The sequence below is a fragment of the Littorina saxatilis genome, linkage group LG1 (genome assembly GCF_037325665.1).
Source record: "Littorina saxatilis isolate snail1 linkage group LG1, US_GU_Lsax_2.0, whole genome shotgun sequence".
NCBI classification, from domain to species: domain Eukaryota; kingdom Metazoa; phylum Mollusca; class Gastropoda; order Littorinimorpha; family Littorinidae; genus Littorina; species Littorina saxatilis.
The window spans coordinates 34,663,697-34,685,262 of record NC_090245.1 but is presented as its reverse complement, the minus strand read 5'-3'; the positions used below and the strand labels follow the sequence as shown (position 1 = coordinate 34,685,262).

The 21,566-nt window shown below is 42.5% G+C and overlaps 2 protein-coding genes across 3 annotated transcripts in view; one reads left to right on the top strand and one right to left on the bottom strand.

Annotated features, from left to right (window-relative positions):
* Positions 1-5,921, top strand: part of LOC138968076 (ribosome assembly protein METTL17, mitochondrial-like) — a gene marked incomplete in the record, with an annotated part of 8,363 nt that extends 2,442 nt beyond the window's left edge. The window contains 8 exon segments of the mRNA XM_070340642.1: positions 259-329; positions 600-710; positions 1,747-1,815; positions 1,937-1,987; positions 2,619-2,708; positions 3,060-3,123; positions 3,611-3,731; positions 4,391-5,921. Of these exon segments, the coding sequence (XP_070196743.1) occupies positions 259-329; positions 600-710; positions 1,747-1,815; positions 1,937-1,987; positions 2,619-2,708; positions 3,060-3,123; positions 3,611-3,731; positions 4,391-4,472 (659 nt within the window).
* Positions 5,891-19,889, bottom strand: LOC138968087 (kielin/chordin-like protein). Of its 2 annotated transcripts, XR_011456085.1 has the most exons (11): positions 19,533-19,889; positions 18,920-19,051; positions 16,267-16,413; positions 15,284-15,418; positions 14,549-14,560; positions 14,126-14,140; positions 13,342-13,459; positions 12,515-12,603; positions 10,651-10,765; positions 9,291-9,516; positions 5,891-8,920 (listed from the first exon to the last, which is right to left on the bottom strand). XR_011456085.1 is itself a non-coding variant. In XM_070340653.1 (10 exons), exons 1-10 carry the CDS (start codon positions 19,588-19,590, stop codon positions 9,390-9,392), a joined length of 948 nt encoding a protein of 315 aa, XP_070196754.1. In that variant the 5' UTR covers positions 19,591-19,889; the 3' UTR covers positions 5,891-9,389. The 2 variants fall into 2 exon arrangements, 1 of the variants encoding a protein (XP_070196754.1); XM_070340653.1 differs by having other exon boundaries at positions 5,891-9,516.
* Positions 19,890-21,566: the final 1,677 nt, after the last annotated feature.

Here is a 21,566-nt window from a genome sequence, read left to right as displayed (position 1 = left end):
CCTATAGTGTGTGTTAGTATACTTGTATGGTTGTGTGTGTGTGTGTGTGTGTGTGTTTGTAAGAGTGTCTGTATATCTGCCCGTTTGCTTGCATGCGTCTGTTCTTCGTCTGAACGGTTCCAGTAGACTGATACATTTGATTGAGTGTTCTGGGTCCTGATCAACTTTCTTTTTCACAGTAACAATGACAACCTGGATCAACCTTAATGTGAGTATGTTATGTTATCTGTTTACCACTTTCCTTATTTGTGTGAACAGATGCAGACAGCCAGAAACAGATGTGTTTTCCAGGTGTTGCTTTTCGACAGTTCCCACCATCACCATTCAATGTAAGTGGCTTTCCCTGATAGAAATCAGATCTACAGCATTTAAGGATGACATAGTAGGAACTTTAATTCAGAAATAAAATGTTTTAATGATGAGAATATGTTTGTACATGTATTGCCAGGACATTAAAAACTACCCCTTTTAATTTAGCGTTCGGAGAAAAGTCGCTGTGTTGTTTTTTATTGCACTAGACTGCTTTTGATGTTGTTTTTGACAGTGAACAGAACTTCTTATTTGTGTAGAAATAATTATATTCATTTTATTGCTTACAGAATCAGTTTGAGATGGTTGTGAGTGCATACACACTTTTGGAAAATCCAGGGCAGCGGCAACAGCGACTTGAAATGGTTGATGACCTCTGGCGCATGACTACAGATTTTCTGGTTGGTAATTCCTGTTGTGGTTGTTGTTGTGTGAAACACTAAGGGTAGGGAGAGGGAACTGGGGATAACTGCGAGCAGAAGGGAGGGTGTCATATTTGTAACTTTATGTACCGTATTTGACGGATTACAAGACGCACCGTTTTATAAGCTGCACCCCCGACTTTTAACCAAAAAATTTGACGAGCCACGTATAGGCCGCGTCACTATATTAGCCGCCCTCGAAAAAAATATAATCAGATCGTGTCAATCAATCAAAACAACCAGGCAGACGAAAGTACGGTATTTGGCGAAATCGGCTCCGAGAATAAACAAGTGAAACAAAGAAGAAAAGTGAAAAAGTTTGAAGAAAAATATCACACACACAATTTGTAACCAACACACACATGTAGTCCCGCCCGGAATAAGTTTTTTTGGGATGATTTACGACTTTTGCGCACATTTCGAGCAGACGAAAACACAACATGGCGGCTCTCGCTCCCCCAACTATCGCGAGACACAAAAAAATGAAATCTCGCGCGCGCGAGATCCTGATACATCCGGTGTTTCTCTGTACGCTATCTTGCCACGACGACTTGTTGACAAACGAAGATTCGCGAAAGAAAGAGAAAAGCGCCGAGTCTTGAGTAGAGAGTTAATAAAGTACCGGTAATCGCTAATCGAGCGAAATGAAAATCCGCGGCGACTTCCATTAGGTGAATGCTATTCAAGTTTAGGTAACGTTTTAGCCGCATCTTTTTATAAGCCGCAATGCGATTTAACACAAAAAAAAAGTCGCGGCTTGTTTTTGTGTGTGGCATATTCAGGAAATCTGAAGAATATAAATTCTAGCAACCTCCCTGCATGTTGATACTGAAAACGTTTATTGTCGTGTTTTGTCTTTTTTTCTTCTTCATATTTTCTGCTTACATCTGAAATACTCTTTATCATTTATTTTATAAACTAAACCAGCAATTTCATGCTTTGTGTTTCATCTACAAGAAAGAATGTGTGGGTAGAAAATGATCAAAGACTGACCTGAGATAATATTTTGTTAAAGGTACTTGTGGAAAATGGCACAACAGCTGGCTTCTCCGTGATCAACGAAGCAAGGGATCATATACTCAAGGTAATCTTACTATGCAATATAAAGTTTGATTGTGAAGCAATAAAGCACATTTTAATGGGCAGAAAAAGTTGGAATGATTGAAGAGGCTGCTTACTAATGCTGGACTTTTTGTGCTCTTCAGGTTTCGAACACAACAGACGATGAGCGCCTGAAAGGATATATTTTTGCTCCTGTAAGTATTGTTTCTAGAATTTGTAGATGTTGGGTGATTTACATCCTGATGATACTTGAGTAGAGGGGAGAGGAATGTGTTTGTGTGTGTGTGCATGTGTGTATGTGTGTAAGTTTGTGAGTGCGCATGTGTATGTGTAGTCGTGAGTGTTCTTACCGTGTGTGCATGTTTGTTTGTTTGCTTTACGTCCAGCCGACCACGAAGGGCCATATCAGGGCGGTGCTGCTTTGACATATAACGTGCGCCACACACAAGACAGAAGTCGCAGCACAGGCTTCATGTCTCACCCAGTCACATTATTCTGACACCGGACCAACCAGTCCTAGCACTAACCCCATAATGCCAGACGCCAGGCGGAGCAGCCACTAGATTGCCAATTTTAAAGTCTTAGGTATGACCCGGCCGGGGTTCGAATCCACGACCTCCCGATCACGGGGCGGACGCCTTACCACTAGGCCAACCGTGCCGGTGTGTGTACATGTGTGTTATGATCAAAATACTGCATGGTTACCTATTTGAATGTTAGTGGAGCCTGATTTGAATTCTTTCATTGTGGCTATACCCTCTGAACTGCGAAACAAGCTCCAGACAGTGAAGAGTTAATCATGTTTGTGGTATGTACATATTTCAGTGCCCACATGATGATGTGTGTCCAAAGTTTGCAGAGATGAATCAGCCTTGTTTTTCACAGGTTCACTACAAACCCCTTCCACAAAATCATGTAAGTACATCAAGCAAATGTCATGTTATTTCTTCGTCATTGTCATTGTTCATAAAATCTGTAGTGAAGTACTTTTGTAAGTCAAGCTTTAGAGGGCAGCAAGAGAGAGGGAATTTGAATGCAAGCAGATCAGTATTGGAACAGACACTGACAAACAGGAGCAACTAAATCAGGCCATCCTGAGAAAACAAAACGGCAGATATACCATACATATAACATCTTTCTCTTAAACACTACCTGACGTACAGGAGGCAGTGACTAGTGTGGGTAAAACACTGTAGGCATTTTTGCGAGCAAGAAACAGACTGCTGTTTATTTAATTGTGTCTTAGAACTACTATTTCTGTTTCAGACCCGACCCAGCAAATGTAATGCAAGGTACTCCTACCTCATCATGCGCAAGGGAGCCAGGAAAGGTATGTTTGTTACAACATCTCACAGTGGGGTTTTTGTGAAACCCTACAACTTGTACAAGCAATGTACATTGTTCACAATAAAAATAAACTGAATCAACACCACACAAAAGAGACAAGTGTTAAGTCTTTTTACGCTCTCAAGCTTTTGACAGAAGATACAAGTTTGAAATCTGTGTACATGACTGAACAAACAATAAAGTGGTTTACATATGGAGGTATGGTGAATGAATGTGTTACATTTCTGTTTTGAGCTCTTTTTTTTTTGCATGTGGTAAGGCTTAAATTTCCTTTACTTCTTTAGAATATATTTATTTGATGGGTGATTTGACTCCATACTTGTTTTGGGAGTACATGTATGTTGATAAAATTCAAAGCTGTGTCATGCTTGAGCATGTTACAAAAGACACTGGATGATAGAGGCAGTGAGATTCAGGCCAGTATTTTGTCTTGAGTGAGCTCTGAGCGTACATGTATTGACATCCCACAGGTGTTCCATGGCCCAGGGTGATACAAGACACCATGAAGGCATCAAGACATACCCACTGTCACCTGTGTTGTCCTGACAGAAAGATCCGACACATGATCTTCACCGCAAGCAAGCACGGACAGTAAGTATGATATCTGCTTATCATTTTAAAGCCACAGAATTTGCATCCTGCTGCCCATTGTGGCAGGGTAAAAGAAACAAGTCGCGTAAGGCGAAAATACAACATTTAGTCAAGTAGCTGTCAAACTCACAGAATGAAACTGAACGCAATGCCATTTTTCAGCAAGACCGTATACTCGTAGCATCGTCAGTCCACCGCTCATGGCAAAGGCAGTGAAATTGACAAGAAGAGCGGGGTAGTAGTTGCGCTAACGTCTCAACAGTGCCGTCTCAACTTTCACGAAAAGCCGGATATGACGTCATCAAAGACATTTATCAAAAAAATGAAAAAAACGTTCGGGGATTTCATACCCAGGAACTCTCATGTCAAATTTCATAAAGATCGGTCCAGTAGTTTAGTCTGAATCGCTCTACACAGACACACACACACACGCACACACACACGCACATACACCACGACCCTCGTTTCGATTCCCCCTCGATGTTAAAATATTTAGTCAAAACTTGACTAAATATAAAAAGGTGTGGCTTGCAAAACTCTCACCATCAGGTGACCCTGAGAGTTAAAAGTGTGCTCGTGTGTGGACTTATTATTTTTCTGAACAAAACCAGAATTTGTGTGTGCGATTCTGATGACATTTTGTTATTTCTGTGAAACAGGGATGTGTACAAGTGCTCCAGACACACAAGCTGGGGTGACCAGTTTCCTGTCACATTCACAACAGATGCTGATGAAGAATGAGCATGCCTGAGATAGAGAGAGAGAGAGACAGAGACAGAGAGTGCATACAGAAAAAAAAAGTTTTTGTATTGACACTCGAGTTGGTGGTTTGAACAACAGTGAACTGTGTATTAGGAAACCGAGTGTCTGGACTCTTCTATGAAGAGGCTGCAATTACAGTGGTACCTGCGGTGTAAGGCCCCTCTGATGAGAGGACACCTCTCAATAAAGGACTCTATGTACTATATTTTTTATCAAAATGTCCCTCTATAGATAGGCACTAGGGTGTCCTTTCATCACAGGTACCACTGTACATGGAGTTATTCTTCAATGTTGTGAGAAACTGTGATGTTACATTTTTAGACACTGGGCTACAAGTGCTTCCAATTAGTTTCTTTTACATAATATGCTATCATGACAACAAGTAATTGGATGAAGAATGTCCGTGACTACTGTAATCTTATCGTCTATGTATTAATACATTACATCCACTTTTCAAGTGGGTAGACATGCTTCATCAGCTCAGCTTCATTGGTGTATACTCAGACTTTCTCATCGGAGGTGGATCCAGGGAGGGTGCAAATGCACCCCCCCTCCAGCTAAAAAAATAAAATACAAAATCGTTTTTGAGTCACTTGAGAAAAAGTGACTCTATGTAATCGGTCAGTGTTAGTCTGTCCGGCCGGCCGTCCGGCCGGCCGTCCGTAGACACCACCTTAACGTTGGACTTTTCTCGGAAACTATCAAAGCGATCGGGCTCATATTTTGTTTAGTCGTGACCTCCAATGACCTCTACACTTTAACGATGGTTTCGTTGACCTTTGACCTTTTTCAAGGTCACAGGTCAGCGTCAAAGGAAAAATTAGACATTTTATATCTTTGACAAAGTTCATCGGATGTGATTGAAACTTTGTAGGATTATTCTTTACATCAAAGTATTTACATCTGTAGCCTTTTACGAACGTTATCAGAAAAACAAGGGAGATAACTAGCCTTTTCTGTTCGGCAACACACAACTTAACGTTGGGCTTTTCTCGGAAACTATAAAAGTGACCGGGCTCAAATTTTATGTGAACGTGACTCATTGTGTTGTGAATAGCAATTTCTTCCTGTCCATCTGATGCCTCATATAATATTCAGAACTGCGAAAGTGACTCGATCGAGCGTTTGCTCTTCTTGTTTACTTTGGCATTTGGTAAGATGATTCCATGTCAATTTCTTAGCTCATATGGCACCAGATAGCACCATTTTTCTTCTTCGGACACATTTTTCCAGGGGGCCATGCCCCCGAATCCCCCTAGCAGTCTTGATTTACACTTTTGAATTGTAAGTTTACCCCCCTTACAAAGTAACATCAGTCACTACTCATCATAAGTAACATTGAGACTTTGTGTCTTTCAATCAACATTCAGCTGGCAAACCAAAACCCTCCCAGCATCAACAGTGTATGGTACATGTATTTTACTAGTACGGTACATATAATAAAACAAATTGTGAATCCTGTGCACCAGAAATAATTTAGAATCTTCTTTATAAATGGAATGACAACAATACCCTTGTTCTCGATCATGAAAGATGTGCTTTCTGACATGCCAAACATCCTGATCTACAGGGCTAAGTGTGATAATTTGATGACTTTGCATGTTTGAGGTGTATGAAGAGCGTGTGTGTGTGAGTGCATGTGTACATGTCTGTGTGTGTGACTGTGAACTGCTAAACTTGTGACTGAGATGATCCTGATTTACAGATATTAAAATAACAAAATAACTCAGTGTGTGTGTTATGCATTGGTATGTGTGCAAATCCATGTGTGCAGCTCAGCTGCGTCAGCTACTTTAGTGTGTGTGTTCAAGAGAGAAAGCATAAAAAAAAGAAACTCATGGTGACATGCTCAGCTTCTAAATTTGTTTCAAAGGTTGGTTGATACTGCAAAGAATAAGGTAAGAAGACCATTTACCATTTTTACATTTAGTCAAGTTATGACTAAATGTTTTAACAAAGAGGGGGGAATCGAGACAAGGGTCGTGGTGTATGTGTGTGTGTGTCTGTCTGTCTGTCTGTGCGTGTGTGTGTGTGTAGAGCGATTCAGACTAAACTACTGGACCGATCTTTATGAAATTTGACATGAGAGTTCCTGGGAATGATATCCCCGGATGTTTTTTTCCTTTTTTCGATAAATACCTTTGATGACGTCATATCCGGCTTTTTGTAAAAGTTGAGGCGGCACTGTCACACCCTCATTTTTCAATCAAATTGATTGAAATTTTGGCAAAGCAATCTTCGACGAAGGCCGGGGTTTGGTATTGGATTTCAGCTTGGTGGCTTAAAAACTAATGAGTGAGTTTGGTCATTAAAAATCGGAAACTTGTAATTAAAATTATTTTTTTATTAAACGATCCAAAAACAATTTCATCTTATTCTTCGTCATTTTCTGATTCCAAAAATATATAAATATGTTATATTTGGATTAAAAACAAGCTCTGAAAATTAAAAATATAAAAATTATGATCAAAATTAAATTTCCGAAATCGATTTAAAAACAATTTCGTCTTATTCCTTGTCGGTTCCTGATTCCAAAAACATATAGATATGATATGTTTGGATTAAAAACACGCTCAGAAAGTTAGAATGAAGAGAGGTACAGAAAAGCGTGCTATGCAGCACAGCGAAACCACAACAGCGCTGAACAGGCTCGTCAGTGTCACTCCGTTTTGCACAAGCGGCGGACTACGGTCATTGTGAAAAAATGCAGTGCGTTCAGTTTCATTCTGTGAGTTCGACTGAGCTTGACTAAATGTATTTTCGCCTTACGCGACTTGTTTTTATTGGATTTGTGTGTGCATTATTGGCTTTCAGGGTATGATAATCATCCATAATTCACATCGTAAGAGGCACTTTTAATAACTAACTGCTACTTTAGCCATTTACTTCTCATTTGATAACCTAGAAAATCTCGCTCATGGTTGGACGAAATAAGTTCAAGAGTATTCAGCCCAAGGCCACTTCAATATGACTTACTTTAGAATCCAATTGTTTCGAGCTTGGTTAGAGTGATCTAATTTGTTTAGGTTCATGACTTTTTGATGTTTGTTTGTTTGTTTATTTATTTGTTGCTTAACGTCCAGCCGACTACGCAGAGCCATATCAGGACGAGGAAGGGGGGGATGAAGGGGGCCACTTGTCAAGCGATTCCTGTTTACAAATGCCCTAACCCATTACTTGTGTCCCAGCAGGCTTTAGTAAAACTAAATTAATACCTACTGGAAGATTACCAGTTTCCAGTATGTTAAAATAGGCTTAACCTATCTACTGCTGGACTTACATCAGAACACTAACAGATTAAACTATACATGAATCGCGAGACAAGCGGCAAGAGAAGGGATTTTTGGAAAAAATACAGGTGAATGAGCAAGAAGGCAGAAAAAAGAAAAGAATTCATGAAGAAAAAGAGAGCATGACAGGAAAGAGGAACCAAAAATCTACCTAACAGCAAACTAGAAAGCTCCTGCGGTTCCAAAAACAGGAGGGGCCTTTAATTTCATAACCGCAGTGCCCCACTGCGGGAGACTTTTTGATGACAGTAAAGCGTCAAGTAATAGTAGTTTCAAAAGAGGAGGGAGAGGTAAGGAGTTGAAAAGAGGGTTGCAGAGGATGGCACAATACCAATGACCATTGTCCTCCTCCAAGACAACTCTAGTAAGCAGTTAATTACCGTAAACCACCTTGTTTACACCCACGCCCCCTCTGCACCAATTTTGCCCAAAAGTTGGGGGTGGGCGTTTACTAGGTACTATACCCTTTGCATGAGTGGTTCCTTTGCTAGAATAACGATATTTTGGTCACTTGGCATGGACGTGTGCAAAGGATGTGTTATTGAACAAAACTTTCCTCAGTCTCACTCTCTCTCTCTCACACACACAGACACACACATGCACACACACGGCATTCTTCAAACAAACCATGAAGGAAATTTTGTTGCTTTGTTGTTTGTCAGCAAGTTTATAACTCCAAAAGCTAAGGCTAACTGCGTTTACTGGGTACTGTACCCTGCGCGCAGAATTTGGCCTAAAGTAGGGGGTGGGCGTTTACTCGACACTGGGTGTATTAACAAGGTAGTTTACGGTATTATCATCACTTTGTTTTAAAACCTCCAGCAGTATCACAAACGTAGGTCTTGCAAAAGAAAAGAAAACCTTCACATTGAGGTAAATTTACTACAGTAAGAAGAGAAAACCTCAAACTTTTATTGTCCTTACAAAAATAAGGAAAATTCCTTCGCAGTGTCTGACTTGAGCAAAACATTTTCAGAACTGAGGTAAATTTGAGGTAAAATTGAGGTACATTTGCTAACAATATGAAGAGAAAACCTCAAACTTTTATTGTCCTTGCAAAAATAAGGAAAATTCCATCGCAGTGTCAGACCTGAGCAAAATTTTCTCAGAAATGAGAAAGTCCTAAATTATAAAGTCCTAAGGCCAAAAAAAAAAAATTGTCTGTTTCTGGTCACCCGACCGACCCTAAATTTCGGCGCCGACCCTAAACTTTTTTTTTCCAAACTCAAAAATGGTTTTTTTTTTTTTTTGTGGTAAAGGACAGGGTGAGAAAATGAACAACAAAAACGTGTGAAAACGAAAGTCCGCTGACGATTTGTAAATGTGTTGAGTGTCTTGTCTCTATGTATAGTGAATCCAGTCTCTTTGCGCGATTTTTAAAGTTAGTTTTATTGGTCTACATTTGGGGTAAAAAAAAAAATTTAAAAAAAAAATAAAAAAGTCCCTACCAACCGACCCTATTTTTTTTAGCCATGTTACCAGAAACAGACAAATTTTTTTTGTTGGCCTAAAACAAAGTTCCACTATAGTGGCTACTCACAGGAGAGATTTGGGTGGATTCTGCATGAGGCTCTTGGCACTTATTAAAAGAATTAGCAGGGGCTAGTTACATGGGCACATAGCCATCGGGATAGTGAACAACAACGCTTGCAGGGCAGTTTGGAGTGGAGCAGCACTTTCCAGGGGCCGGCTGGTCAAGGTGGCAGACAGGAAGCAGATTCCACTGCAGACACCTGAAAATACACAACAAACAAGTTGTGGCAAAACAGCGGTAAATTTGACTAGTTAGTCTAGTAACTTGTAAACATTCATCGTCCCTTCTCTGTCTGTCTGCCCCTGTCTCTCTCCCCCCCCCCCTCCCTCAGTCTTCCCCTCTCTTCCTCTAACTCCCTAACTCCCTAACTCCCTAACTCCCTAACTCCCTCTCTCCCTAACTCCCTCTCTCCCTAACTCCCTCTCTCCCTCTCTCCCTCTCTCCCTCTCTCCCTCTCTCCCTCTCTCCCTCTCTCCCTCTCCCTCTCTCTCTCTCCCTCTCCCCCTCTCTCCCTCTCTCCCTCTCTCCCTCTCTCCCTCACTCTCTCTCTCTCTCTCTCTCTCTGTCTCTCTCTCTCTCTCTCTCTCTCTCTCTCTCTCTCTCCCTCTCCCTCTCTCTCTCTCCCTCTCTCTCTCTCCCTCTCTCCCTTTCTCTCTCTCCCTCTCTCTTTCTCTCTCTTTCTCTCTCTCTCTCTCTCTCTCTCTCTCTCTCTCTCTCTCTCTCTCTCTCTCTCTCTCTCTCTCTCTCTCTCTCTCTCTCTCTCTCTCTCTCTCTCTCTCTCTCTCTCTCTCTCTCTCTCTCTCTCTCTCTCTCTCTCTCTCTCTCTCTCTCTCTCTCTCTCTCTCTCTCTCTCTCTCTCTCTCTCTCTCTCTCTCTCTCTCTCTCTCTCTCTCTCTCTCTCTCTCTCTCTCTCTCTCTCTCTCTCTCTCTCTCTCTCTCTCTACATTTTTAATCAACTCATTTACTAGGCTCCATGTTCTTCACAGTTCATTGATTTGTTTAAACAACAAAAGACTAAAATTGCCCGAATGAAATGAAATTTAATACCTAAGCTTACAATAAATGAAAAGGTTCTCCTGAAAATCTGGATACTGCAGAAAAATGAATCTTAGGACCACGACCCCCCTCCACCACACACACAAACACCTTACACACCCACTGCAAGATTCTGCTTTCTCATAATTTCTGTTCATAAAATCTGCAAATGTATCTTGATTTCAAGACTTTCCTTTTTAAGACTTGATTTTCTCAGACTGTTGATGGTCTTAAAAGGGCCCGGATTCCACTGTAGTTTCAAGTGAGGTTTACATGTAGCTAACTGATGATCACTCACATGGCTCGGCATTCATAGTAGCCTGTCTTGCCGTCTTTGCATGTGCAGAGGAAGGTGCACCCGTCCTTCCACTGTTGTCCTTCTGCGTGCACCTGACCTTTGTACTGGCACCCAGCTGTGTAGTGCAAGTGTACTGTTAGTTTACATTATAGTGCATACGAACTTCACGTGTGTACATGTTTTTTCCCCCTTCTTTTCTTGATCCAAAACCGTTCATACTTTTAAAACAGATACATGTATGTAAAGTTTATTTTACAAGCAAACAGACACCACACAACGCAAAAACTTATTTTACTGATTTGGATTTTGCGTGAGACCTGAGTGACCCCTTCCCCCGAGAAATCTCCCCATATACCCATATTACATAACGAACATCTAACTTTTTTTTTAAGACACAAATCTATCCATTTTGATAAGATCTTCATAGTTCCAGTTAGACGATGGCTAAGCAGTTGGCTATCCAATCAACCCCAGAGACAGCTAGAGCGACACAGAGACTCAAGAGGTCATCATACCTTCTCGAGCTAGAGGAGACAACTTCATCGCAGTAGTACCTGCAATGAAAGGTCACCCTTGGGAGCAGCCAAAAGTGTCCCTACATTACAGGTGGCTTGTCACGAAATGTCTATTTTGCAAAGATAATAGACCCAAGGACAACACAAGGTGTTCTTAATTGGGAGGTAACCTGTCATCGAAAGGGTCTCACATCAAAAGATCTGAATGCCACGTCTGTCTCTGCCTGTCTTGTTCCACTGGAGTGGTTCAGTGTGCACGTGCGTGAGTAAGTGAGACCTACTTTGCTGTGGACACTGAGGTATGAGTAAGAGAGACCTACCTTGCTGCGGACACTGAGGTATGAGTAAGAGAGACCTACGGCTTTGCTGTGGACACTGAGGTATGAGTAAGAGAGACCTACTTTGCTGCGGACACTGAGGTATGAGTAAGAGAGACCTACCTTGCTGTGGACACTGAGGTATGAGTAAGAGAGACCTACCTTGCTGTGGACACTGAGGTATGAGTAAGAGAGACCTACTTTGCTGCGGACACTGAGGTATGAGTAAGAGAGACCTACCTTGCTGCGGACACTGAGGTATGAGTAAGAGAGACCTATTTTGCTGTGGACACTGAGGTATGAGTAAGAGAGACCTACCTTGCTGCGGACACTGAGGTATGAGTAAGAGAGACCTACTTTGCTGTGGACACTGAGGTATGAGTAAGAGAGACCTACTTTGCTGTAGCTGTGGACACTGAGGTATGAGTAAGAGAGACCTATTTTGTTGTGGACACTGAGGTATGAGTAAGAGAGACCTACTTTGCTGTGGACACTGAGGTATGAGTAAGAGAGACCTACTTTGCTGTGGACACTGAGGTATGAGTAAGAGACCTACTTTGCTGTGGACACTGAGGTATGAGTAAGAGAGACCTACTTTGCTGTGGACACTGAGGTATGAGTAAGAGAGACCTACTTTGCTATGGACACTGAGGTATGAGTAAGAGAGACCTACTTTGCTGTAGCTGTGGACACTGAGGTATGAGTAAGAGAGACCTATTTTGTTGTGGACACTGAGGTATGAGTAAGAGAGACCTACTTTGCTGTGGACACTGAGGTATGAGTAAGAGAGACCTACTTTGCTATGGACACTGAGGTATGAGTAAGAGAGACCTACTTTGCTGTAGCTGTGGACACTGAGGTATGAGTAAGAGAGACCTATTTTGTTGTGGACACTGAGGTATGAGTAAGAGAGACCTACTTTGCTGTGGACACTGAGGTATGAGAAAGACGGACCTATTTTGCTGTGGACACCGGGTATGAGTAAGAGAGACCTATGCTGCGGACACTGAGGCTTGAGTAAGAGAGACCTACTTTGCTGCGGACACTGAGGCTTGGCACAACATTCTCCTGGCGGTGTCACCATGCGACAGCCTGCTGGTAGAGAGTCGTATGTTGGGCATCTGAAAACAGTTTGACCAGTCTAATATTAGCAAGATGTATAATTACAACAACATACATAAACAGATAAAGACTAAACGTGAAGAAGTTGGAAACAAAGTTTGCGTGCGTTCTTTCGTGCGTGTGAATTGTAAAACGCTGTTTTTATAGTCCCGCTTGGATGCGGTGCCTTTTTCTTTTGGAAAGAGAAAACAAAAACTTGGTTCCGATATTACTCAGCAGCACTAATAAGTTAAAGTGAAGCTGCCTTGCACGATTCAGTATATCTTCGTTGAATATCATTCGTACCCAACTCCCGGAGACACACACACGCACGCGATGCACGCACACACACACCCGGCCACACACCCACACACACACACCCAACCTCGCATGCACGACTGACACACACGCGCACACACCCACACACACACCTAACCTCACATGCACACACACACATACATCACGCACACACACGCACGCACGCATGCCCCCTACCACACACGTGTACACTCACAAGCACAAACATCCTCCTTCTCTCTCTCTCTCTCTCTCTCTCTCTCTCTCTCTGTCTGTCGGTCTGTCTGTCTCTGTGTCTCTGTCTCTCTCTCTCTCTCTCTCTCTCTCTCCCTCTCTCTCTCTCCCTTTTCGTCGTTTCATGTGTGTATTGTAGTAGAGACTAGTTGTAAGAAAGGACCATACGGACCTAATGCTATTATCCTTCCGTAATAAAGTTTTCGAGTGCGAGTTCTGTGACTTACAGGTCCTGACAGAGGTAATAGCCTTTTCGCTGGTCAACACAGGTACAGTTTTTCTCGCACCCATCCTTCCACTGCTGCCCCTCCGTGTAGGCTTGGCCCTTGTAGAAGCACACGTCCGCTGTAGTGGAAATAGCACCATGAAAGACAGTCCTTCACGTTTAAACGATCCGGCTCACCATCGCAGATCTGCCGTGCGTTTTCATGGGATACTGCCGAGAGAGACAGACAGACCATCCCTCTACTTGGACACATACCAGCATTCAACATATTGGATGTTTTCTGTGCAGAGTTGGACTTTCTTAAAGACTGAATTGACTGATTTCTTAAAAGCCACACGTGTCAAAACCGCCATTACTGATCTTATAGTCAAGCAGAAGACATCAAACAATATAATGCTATCACGGCAACCAATCAAAATAAGGTGCAACAGCATTGCACAGACTTTGTGTTGACCGGTGCAATCAAATCGGGAAAGGAGTGACCGTTTATAAGTTTTTCCGGTATTTTCACTCGAACACCGGTAAAACACGATAAATGTCCCGTTAACATGAACACTGATTACACCATTAACCAGTAGATGTAGAAAATCTACCGACATGCACGCTCTCTGTCTGTCTGTCTGTCTGAGTGTCTGTCTGTCTGTCTCTCTCTCTCTCTCTCTCTCTCTCTCTCTCTCTCTCTCTCTCTCTCTCTCTCTCTCTCTCTCTCTCTCTCTCTAGCCCTCACTCTCTCTCTCTCTCTCCCTTTCTGTGAGAAGGTGAATGACCAAAAGAAAAATACTCACAATGCGCTTCTTGACCTGAAAAAAGAAGACATCAGTATGTCAAATAATTGAAATGATGAATCATTAACGTGTAAAACCACTGAAAACATGCGGCAAATGTGAATGCTTTTGTCACCTGCAAAATGTTCACTGAATTGTCATTGAGTGATCAATAAAGAGAGAAAGTCATAATACTTTTACTTGAGTGTGTGTGTGTGTGTGTGTGTGTGTGTGTGTGTGTGTGTGTGTGTGTGTGTGTGTGTGTGTGTGTGTGTGTGTATATGAGCGAGATATATATATATATATAGAGAGAGACAGACAGACAGATAGACAGACGAACAGACAGATGGACGGACAGGCAGACAAACGGATGGACAGACAGATAGACTAACGGTCAAACAGACAGACGGAAAGCAAAGAATATAAAATGTTGCACATACTTACCACCTGAACCACCTGTCGAAAAAAGAAAACCGAGAAATGAAGCATATAAACTACTTGCCTCTGTGTGTCAGTAAGCTTGTCTGTCTGTCTGTCTGTCCCTGTCTGTCTCTGTCTCTGTCTCTGTCTCTCTCTCTCTCTCTCTCTCTCTCTCTCTCTCTCTCTCTCTCTCTCTCTCTCTCAGAGAAATGGTATACGTACTCGTATCTTCGAATGAAAGAAAGCCTCTATCAGACTATCTATATGTCTGCCGCTCTGCTCCCCAGCCCCCACCCCACTCCGCCCCCTCTCACTATCTGCGCCAAAACTGAAAGCAGAATATTTCTGTTTTAATTTTAATTTGTATAGCCATACCTGTCTCTCCCACAATAACGAAGCATATGCAGTCAATCCTTTTACAAATCTATGCACGCGCGCGCATGTGTGTGTGTGTGTGTGTGTGTGTGTGTGTGTGTGTGTGTGTGTGTGTGTGTGTGTTTGTTTGTTTGTGCGTGTGTTAGTGTTTGTGTGTGTGTGTGTGTGTGTGTGTGTGTGTTCTGATGTGCGTTCGTGTGTACGTGTGTCAGTGAGCGAGAGAGAGAGAGAGAGACAGACAAACAGACAGATAGAGAAAGAGAGAGGTTCTATCATGCTGCGTATATATGTAAACATAGTAACAGGCCAGTTGGCTCACACAATAAATCATTTTTCAGTTCTGATAACTCTACGACACAAGAAGAAGCTTAGGCCTATGTTTACCTGGACAAAGTTTGCAGGTGTTAGGACAATTATCCGTCGCCCAAGCTTTGTACGCCCCTGTGCACGCGTCCGCTCCGTAAGCGGCACAGTTGGTCAAAGTGTCCTGGCACTGAACAGCCTGGCTGGTTTCACTGCCTACCGTACAACATGACATACATTTTAAGTGTTTTGTGCGTGTTAAAAAACAAAGAAATATGTACTCACACACAAAAATAGGTCACATTTTCTCCTATACAGGCTTTTTCGGGACTTACAAACAAACAAATACAAACGGACACAAAAAGCAAAAGTTTCCCTTTGTATTTGTTAGTTTTTTAGTACAGGTATCGTGATGAAACAGAAAGCAGACCTATCGCCGTTTGTTTGTCTATCTGTCTCTTTCTTTCTTTCTTTCTTTCTTTCTTTCTTTCTAACTTTGTCTCTCTCTCTCTGTCTCAAAGATTTATACTTAATCTCTTTACATTTTTAGTGCAGACATTCGGACGGTTAGGACTGTTTTTTGTGTGTGTTTTTAGGTGTGCTTTGGGATGGGGTGTGGGCGAGCAAACAAACAAACCAAAAGCATCTGGAATACTTACAACAATCGCACACAAATGAATTCATGCTATTCCTTCTCCATCTTTCGCCGTCTCTCTGTACTCTGAATAAAATTTGATTTGATTTGATTTGATCTCTCTCTCTCTCACATTTTCTCACACACTCCCCCCCCCCTCTCTCTCTCTCTCTCTCTCTCTCTCTCTCTCTCATCTTCCTTTTACCTTCTCTCTCTGTCTCTCTCTCTCTCTCTTTCTGTCTCTCTCTTTCTCAGCCTCTCTCTCTCTCTCTCAGCCTCTTTCTCTCTCTCTCACTCACTCTCAGTAACTCTTTCTCTCTCACCCCCCCCCCCCCCCCATCTCCCTTCTCTCTTTCTTTGCCTTCTCTTTCTCCACGGTACATAAAATCCATTTTGATAAGAGAAACAGCGAAACTAAAGAAATTCTTACACAGACTGCATGTCTTCTGGCAGTTGATGTGGACGAACTCGACATAATCGTGGCAGATGTTGGGTCCCAGAGCAGCGCAGTTATCGAGGACATCCACACAGCTTGATGAGCTTGACTGGCTGGGCTGGGTGGGTTGACTCCCTCCCGCTGAAACAGTGGAGAGACAGTGAGGAAGAACAAACACTATATATAGGGGGTGGGGTGGGGTGCCAAATGAGTCCTTGTGCTTGTGTGTGAGTGTCTGTGAACATCTTGCAGCAGAAGGCACAGAAGCTAGGACAGTTGATCTGTGCACATTCGTGGTACTGTGTGCACACGTAAAGACAACAGTTCTCACAGTTCGTCATCACGCTTGTCTGTCTGTCTGTCTCTCTGTCTGTCTGTCTGTCTGTCTGTGTGCATTGCTGTGAGTATCTATATGTGTGAGGGCATCAGTGTGGACATCTTAGAGGGACCCAAAGGGTTTAAAATCGTGATCGTGATTGGCGTTTTTTGACCTTTCTGTGACCGTGATTGCAGAAATTTCCATTTCTGTGATCGTGATGGGACTTTGCCCGTGATCCGTGATGACAAAAAAATCAAGTCTCGTGATCGTGATCGTCATTTGTTTTTGTGATCGTGATGGGCATTATTGCAAAGCATTTTATTTTCAACGTACATTTTTCACAGCTGTATCACTTTGTCACGTTTCAATATATCACTTAAGGTGATTATGAACCGGTTAATTACTACTAATTAACTAACCACACCACGATCCACTCTCGCAGTCATACAATTAAATAGAGTCAACAAAAGTATAAGTTTCAGACGCCTGTTTATGTATAAACTCGCCACCTCCCTCGAGCCTTCACTCAAAATATGTTCCTTTTACGTTCTCAACACGTAAAAAACCCGTGATCACTGACAAAATGCCAGTAGTATATAGAAAATTAACGTAACACGCTGAACCCGTGTAAATACAGTCAAAATGAGAATGTTCTGTTCAAAAAGCTCTAGTTCATGCAGGTGTCACACACCCCACGTTGTCACTACTCCAGTGTAATCATAGATAAGAAAAGACAACGGTGGTCAACGGGGTGCGTAAGACATGGTGCACTTAGCTTTCTTTCTGTATGCTGGTTAGCCGGTATGCTGGTTAGCCGGGTTGCTGGTTAGCCGGTTTGCTGGTTAGCCGGTTCGCTGGTTAGCCGGTCCGCTGGTTAGCCGGTTCGCTGGTTAGCCGGTCTGCTGGTTAGCCGGTTAGCGTAGCTTCCTCAGGTCCCAGCTCCAACGTCTGCAGCTAGCAATGTCCCGCCAAAGGCAGCCGTGCAGCAGGTACAGGAAAACGTAACGAACGAACGAAGGCTGCAAACAGAAAGCATCGGTGCACTAAACATGTCTGCTACCCCTCACCCACCACCTTTAAACATGTCATCTTTAAATATCTCATCGAGCACGTGGGCCTGCACAAAACGGACTTTTTACAACAACAAAACAGCCATTTTCCGTCCTTCTCTCCCTATCTGCAAAAACCATATACAGATTAGTATTTTAGCGTCACAGAGAGTAAATTATGCGCTAACCTGGAAAGAACAACAGAGAGTATTTCATTCCACAAACACAGACTCAACAACAGCGTTTAATAATGATTTATTACCTCAAAAAGCCTATGATTGTAGTACTCTCTCAAGGAAGCAAAGTCCGCCTCCTCCCTGGAACAGCCTCTGTTCGTCAACAGTGACCAAAAACGTCCAGAACCCCTTGTCGAATCCTTATGCGAAAGCCATCGCCGACGAAGGAAAGTTGACGACTTGTCCTCAGCAAAATACGTGGCAGAGAAAAGGAATAACTTGTGGAAGTTCCCCTAGAGTGCCGAATATAACATTCGGTGAAAAACCATCATACTCTAGAAACTGTGTATTAGATCCTTCCCCTTCTGCCGCTGGGTGTCAAGTGTGTCGTCCTTTGAGTCTCTGACAGACCACCTAGCCAAATACACGTGACTGACCTTGTCACCAAACCAGTCCAGCTATACACAATTCTGCCTCCCAAGCAGAAAAAAGACACGAGAAACTCGATCCGCGAAAATCCCGTGCGCGCTGTCAGCGAAAAACCGTCAGCCCTGTGACAGCAAAAACCCCCGCTGTGAAACTCGTGCGTTACAAAACATCCGTGTTCATTGAGCACTGTCAGCAAACTCTGCTGTAGCCCAATATCACGCACAGGCGCTTTCTATCATACATTGACCCAGAACAGGCACTCCACTGAGTGACGCTTTCTTGGTCTCTGTCACCCGATCGTGACACACTTTATGATCCTCTATTCGTCAAGGTGTTTGTGATCGTGAAAACAAAAATCAAGGTAACTGTGATCGTGAAAGCTAAAATTTCCCTTCCCGTGATCGTGATGATACCCCCCCCCCCCCCCTTTGGGGCCCTCATCTTACAGCAGAAGGCACAGAAGCTAAAACAGTTAATATGTAGCCTACTCATTCGTGGCACTGTGTGCACACGTAAAGACAACAGTTATCACAGTTCGTCATCACGTTTGTCTGTCTGTCTGTCTGTCTGTCTGTCTGTCTGTCTCTCTGTCTGTCTGTCTGTCTGTCTGTGTGCATTGCTGTGAGTATCTATATGTGATTAATAAAGAGAGGAAAGTCATGTGGACATCTTACAGCAGAAGGCACAGAAGCTAGGACAGTTGACCTGTGCCCATGCATGGTATTGTGTGCACACGTCACGACCATAGTCCTCGCAGTTCGTCAGCACATCCGCACACGCCGCTCTTTCCTCCACACCCAGACTGCCTGAAAAATCCATTCATAATTTCACATTTTGAAACGTTAGAAGACCATTTCTCGTCGAGTCCAAGGCGTTTGAAACTGAAAACCATCTTGGACTTCTCGCTACCAAATCAGTGATCTATTGAAAAATGCATGCGTAAATATAAGCCATATAATAGTCGAAATGTTATTTGGAATGGTATATTAGCTCATGAATCCCGTTTGGGACAATTGGGCTCGTCTTTTGCGAGTTTTGTGACAGTAAATTTGGTCTGAGATGAAAAGCCCAGCGATCCTATTTTGATGCAGCCTTCTTATATGTTTGAGTGTTTGTGGTATCGGCTTATAAGGTGGACTGCTTTGCCCAAAAGCCCTGCTTTCATCTAATCTATGTCCAACACATCAACAAATTTTACCAACAGGATCGTGTCCTTTTTAAAGTTCAAATACTCAGGGTCACACTTCCTTTATTGTTCCTATCTATGTTACCCATATGTCTACTTACCCACAAAATGCCAGCAGAGGAAGACCAGAACGGTACACGCACCACACCTACGATACATCTTCACGAGTAGTTATACTGACAACGTTGAGCAGTTACTCGGAAAGTTCACGCACGCACGTCCAATGTTAAGTAACAATCGACACTTTCGTTTATCCTTTAACACAATACATCAAGCAAAATTGATGTTGGTTTATCCTTTTCAATAATTCAAACAATAGACACTATCATACACAACAAGAACCAGTGTCTCGGAATTTCTTCATTAATATTTCGTCAGCTGTAGATAGCTGACTTCTTCAGGATGGCATTTACAATAATTCGCCACGAATAGCCACAAACTAAACTTTTGAAATGGATAGTGTGCAGAACTTTAGACAAGAGTATTGTAAAATGGGCCAACTTTTGACATGATTGACCTCTGACCAGTTTAAGTGTCTTATCTTCAATTGCTGTATTTTCATGACAGAGAGAAAGACCGGAAAATGGGACGCTACGGTTTCTGTGGTTTCTATGAAATTCCAAAGTGTACTCTTGAGGTATGAAACACATTCGGCGGATAGTTCACGCACCTGCAAATATTTACGCAGACAGATGCGCACATTACACACTCAACAGAAATGTTGGGGACCCTTTGTGTTAAGACAAGGAGCTTGCAAAGGACAGATGGGCTGTTTATTTGTTTGACATCTAATAAACAAAGGGAAGTAAGCGCTTTAAATGCATATCTATGTGTAATAGAGTAAATGAAAGTTATTCGGAGCCAGTCTCCTGGCACATGAGAGAACAAGCATTTAAATGAACAAGCGACTTTCACACTCATTTGCTTGTTTGTATATTTGTTTGATTATTTAGTTTACTTTCGCTGCCCGTCAATTCGAGTTGTAGCGCCCTGTTAAGACCAACTGCCCTGCATTAGGACATGCAGCATCGGTAATACTTTGTTTCTGCTGGTAATGCTAACCGAACGTAGGAACGCACGTAGGAACGCACGACATGGGGAACCCGGCTTGATGTTAACAGAGGCAGATGCAAAGCGAGGTCTCTATCAAAAGTTCTCTGCGGTTTTGTTGCTGGTCATTTGACTGTACTGGATTAAACATACTTTATTCTGTAAATGTAGAGCGCCATACATGTACATCAAAGTCATGTGGGACCGCACAACAAGCTTAACTTATATTAAGCGCGAGTTCGATCACGGCTTGTAATCACGCTTGAACAGGAATTTTACAAACAGAAATACTGCCAAGAGCAGAATGATAACAGCCGGGTAAAAGTTCAGGGCGCTAAAGTACATTTGAGCTGAAATCGCACCCAAACTCCTGTTGACCTCATTTCTTCCCAAAATAAACATCACTGCTAAAATAAAATGCATTAAAACCAAGACAGTATCCAACCCAGTATCCTTAATTTTTGAAAGGCTAAGTGATTTACAACAAATGTCTTCTCACAATCCGTAACTTTGTCAAAAAATATTTGCAGAAGTTTCTCACCTCGCCTTGGCAGCCATCTTGGAACTGGAGAGACCCTACGCAGGAAGCAAGGTTGAAAGTTGGTTAACCGGTGACGTCACTCCAGTCGTACCGGACCGAGTTTTTGCGACCTCCGGTTCGACTCGAGTCACCTTAGTTGACGCTAAAACTCGCTCACAGTGAATCTCAGCCCATCGTTGATTATTTAGCGTGGGCTGCAGTGTGAAAGCCTGGACAAATGCAGGAGATTCTTCAAGTCAACTAAACTTCATTTATTTATTCATGACCTTTTGATTCACGCAGGTATATCGCTAGTTTTTTTTGTCATGAGGACAAACAAAGATCACTTTGTTCTGTTTCACGTGTCTCTGCTTGAGAAAAACCTGTGGTCATAAAGAGTTTAAATTAAAACAAATTTAAAAAATGAAGACACATCTCATGGAACTTTCAATCTAACGGACCTTTTTTAGCAGTAAGCCTAGAGTTATTTATTTATTTCTAAAGTTCAAGCTATTGTAGGTAGTAGTTTTTTTTTACAGTTTTTTTTATTGTTGCTGTTTGTCCA

Bases quoted from the DNA above. Each gene is read 5' to 3' on its own strand.
- LOC138968087 (XM_070340653.1), bottom strand. From the start codon at position 19,590: ATGTATCGTAGGTGTGGTGCGTGTACCGTTCTGGTCTTCCTCTGCTGG. The intron at 15,419-16,266 runs GTAAGAATTTCT...GTTGTACGGTAG, and splicing joins CCAGAAGACATGCAGTCTGT to GCAGTGAAACCAGCCAGGCT. The intron at 9,517-10,650 runs GTGAGTGATCAT...GTGTATTTTCAG, and splicing joins TACTATGAATGCCGAGCCAT to GTGTCTGCAGTGGAATCTGC.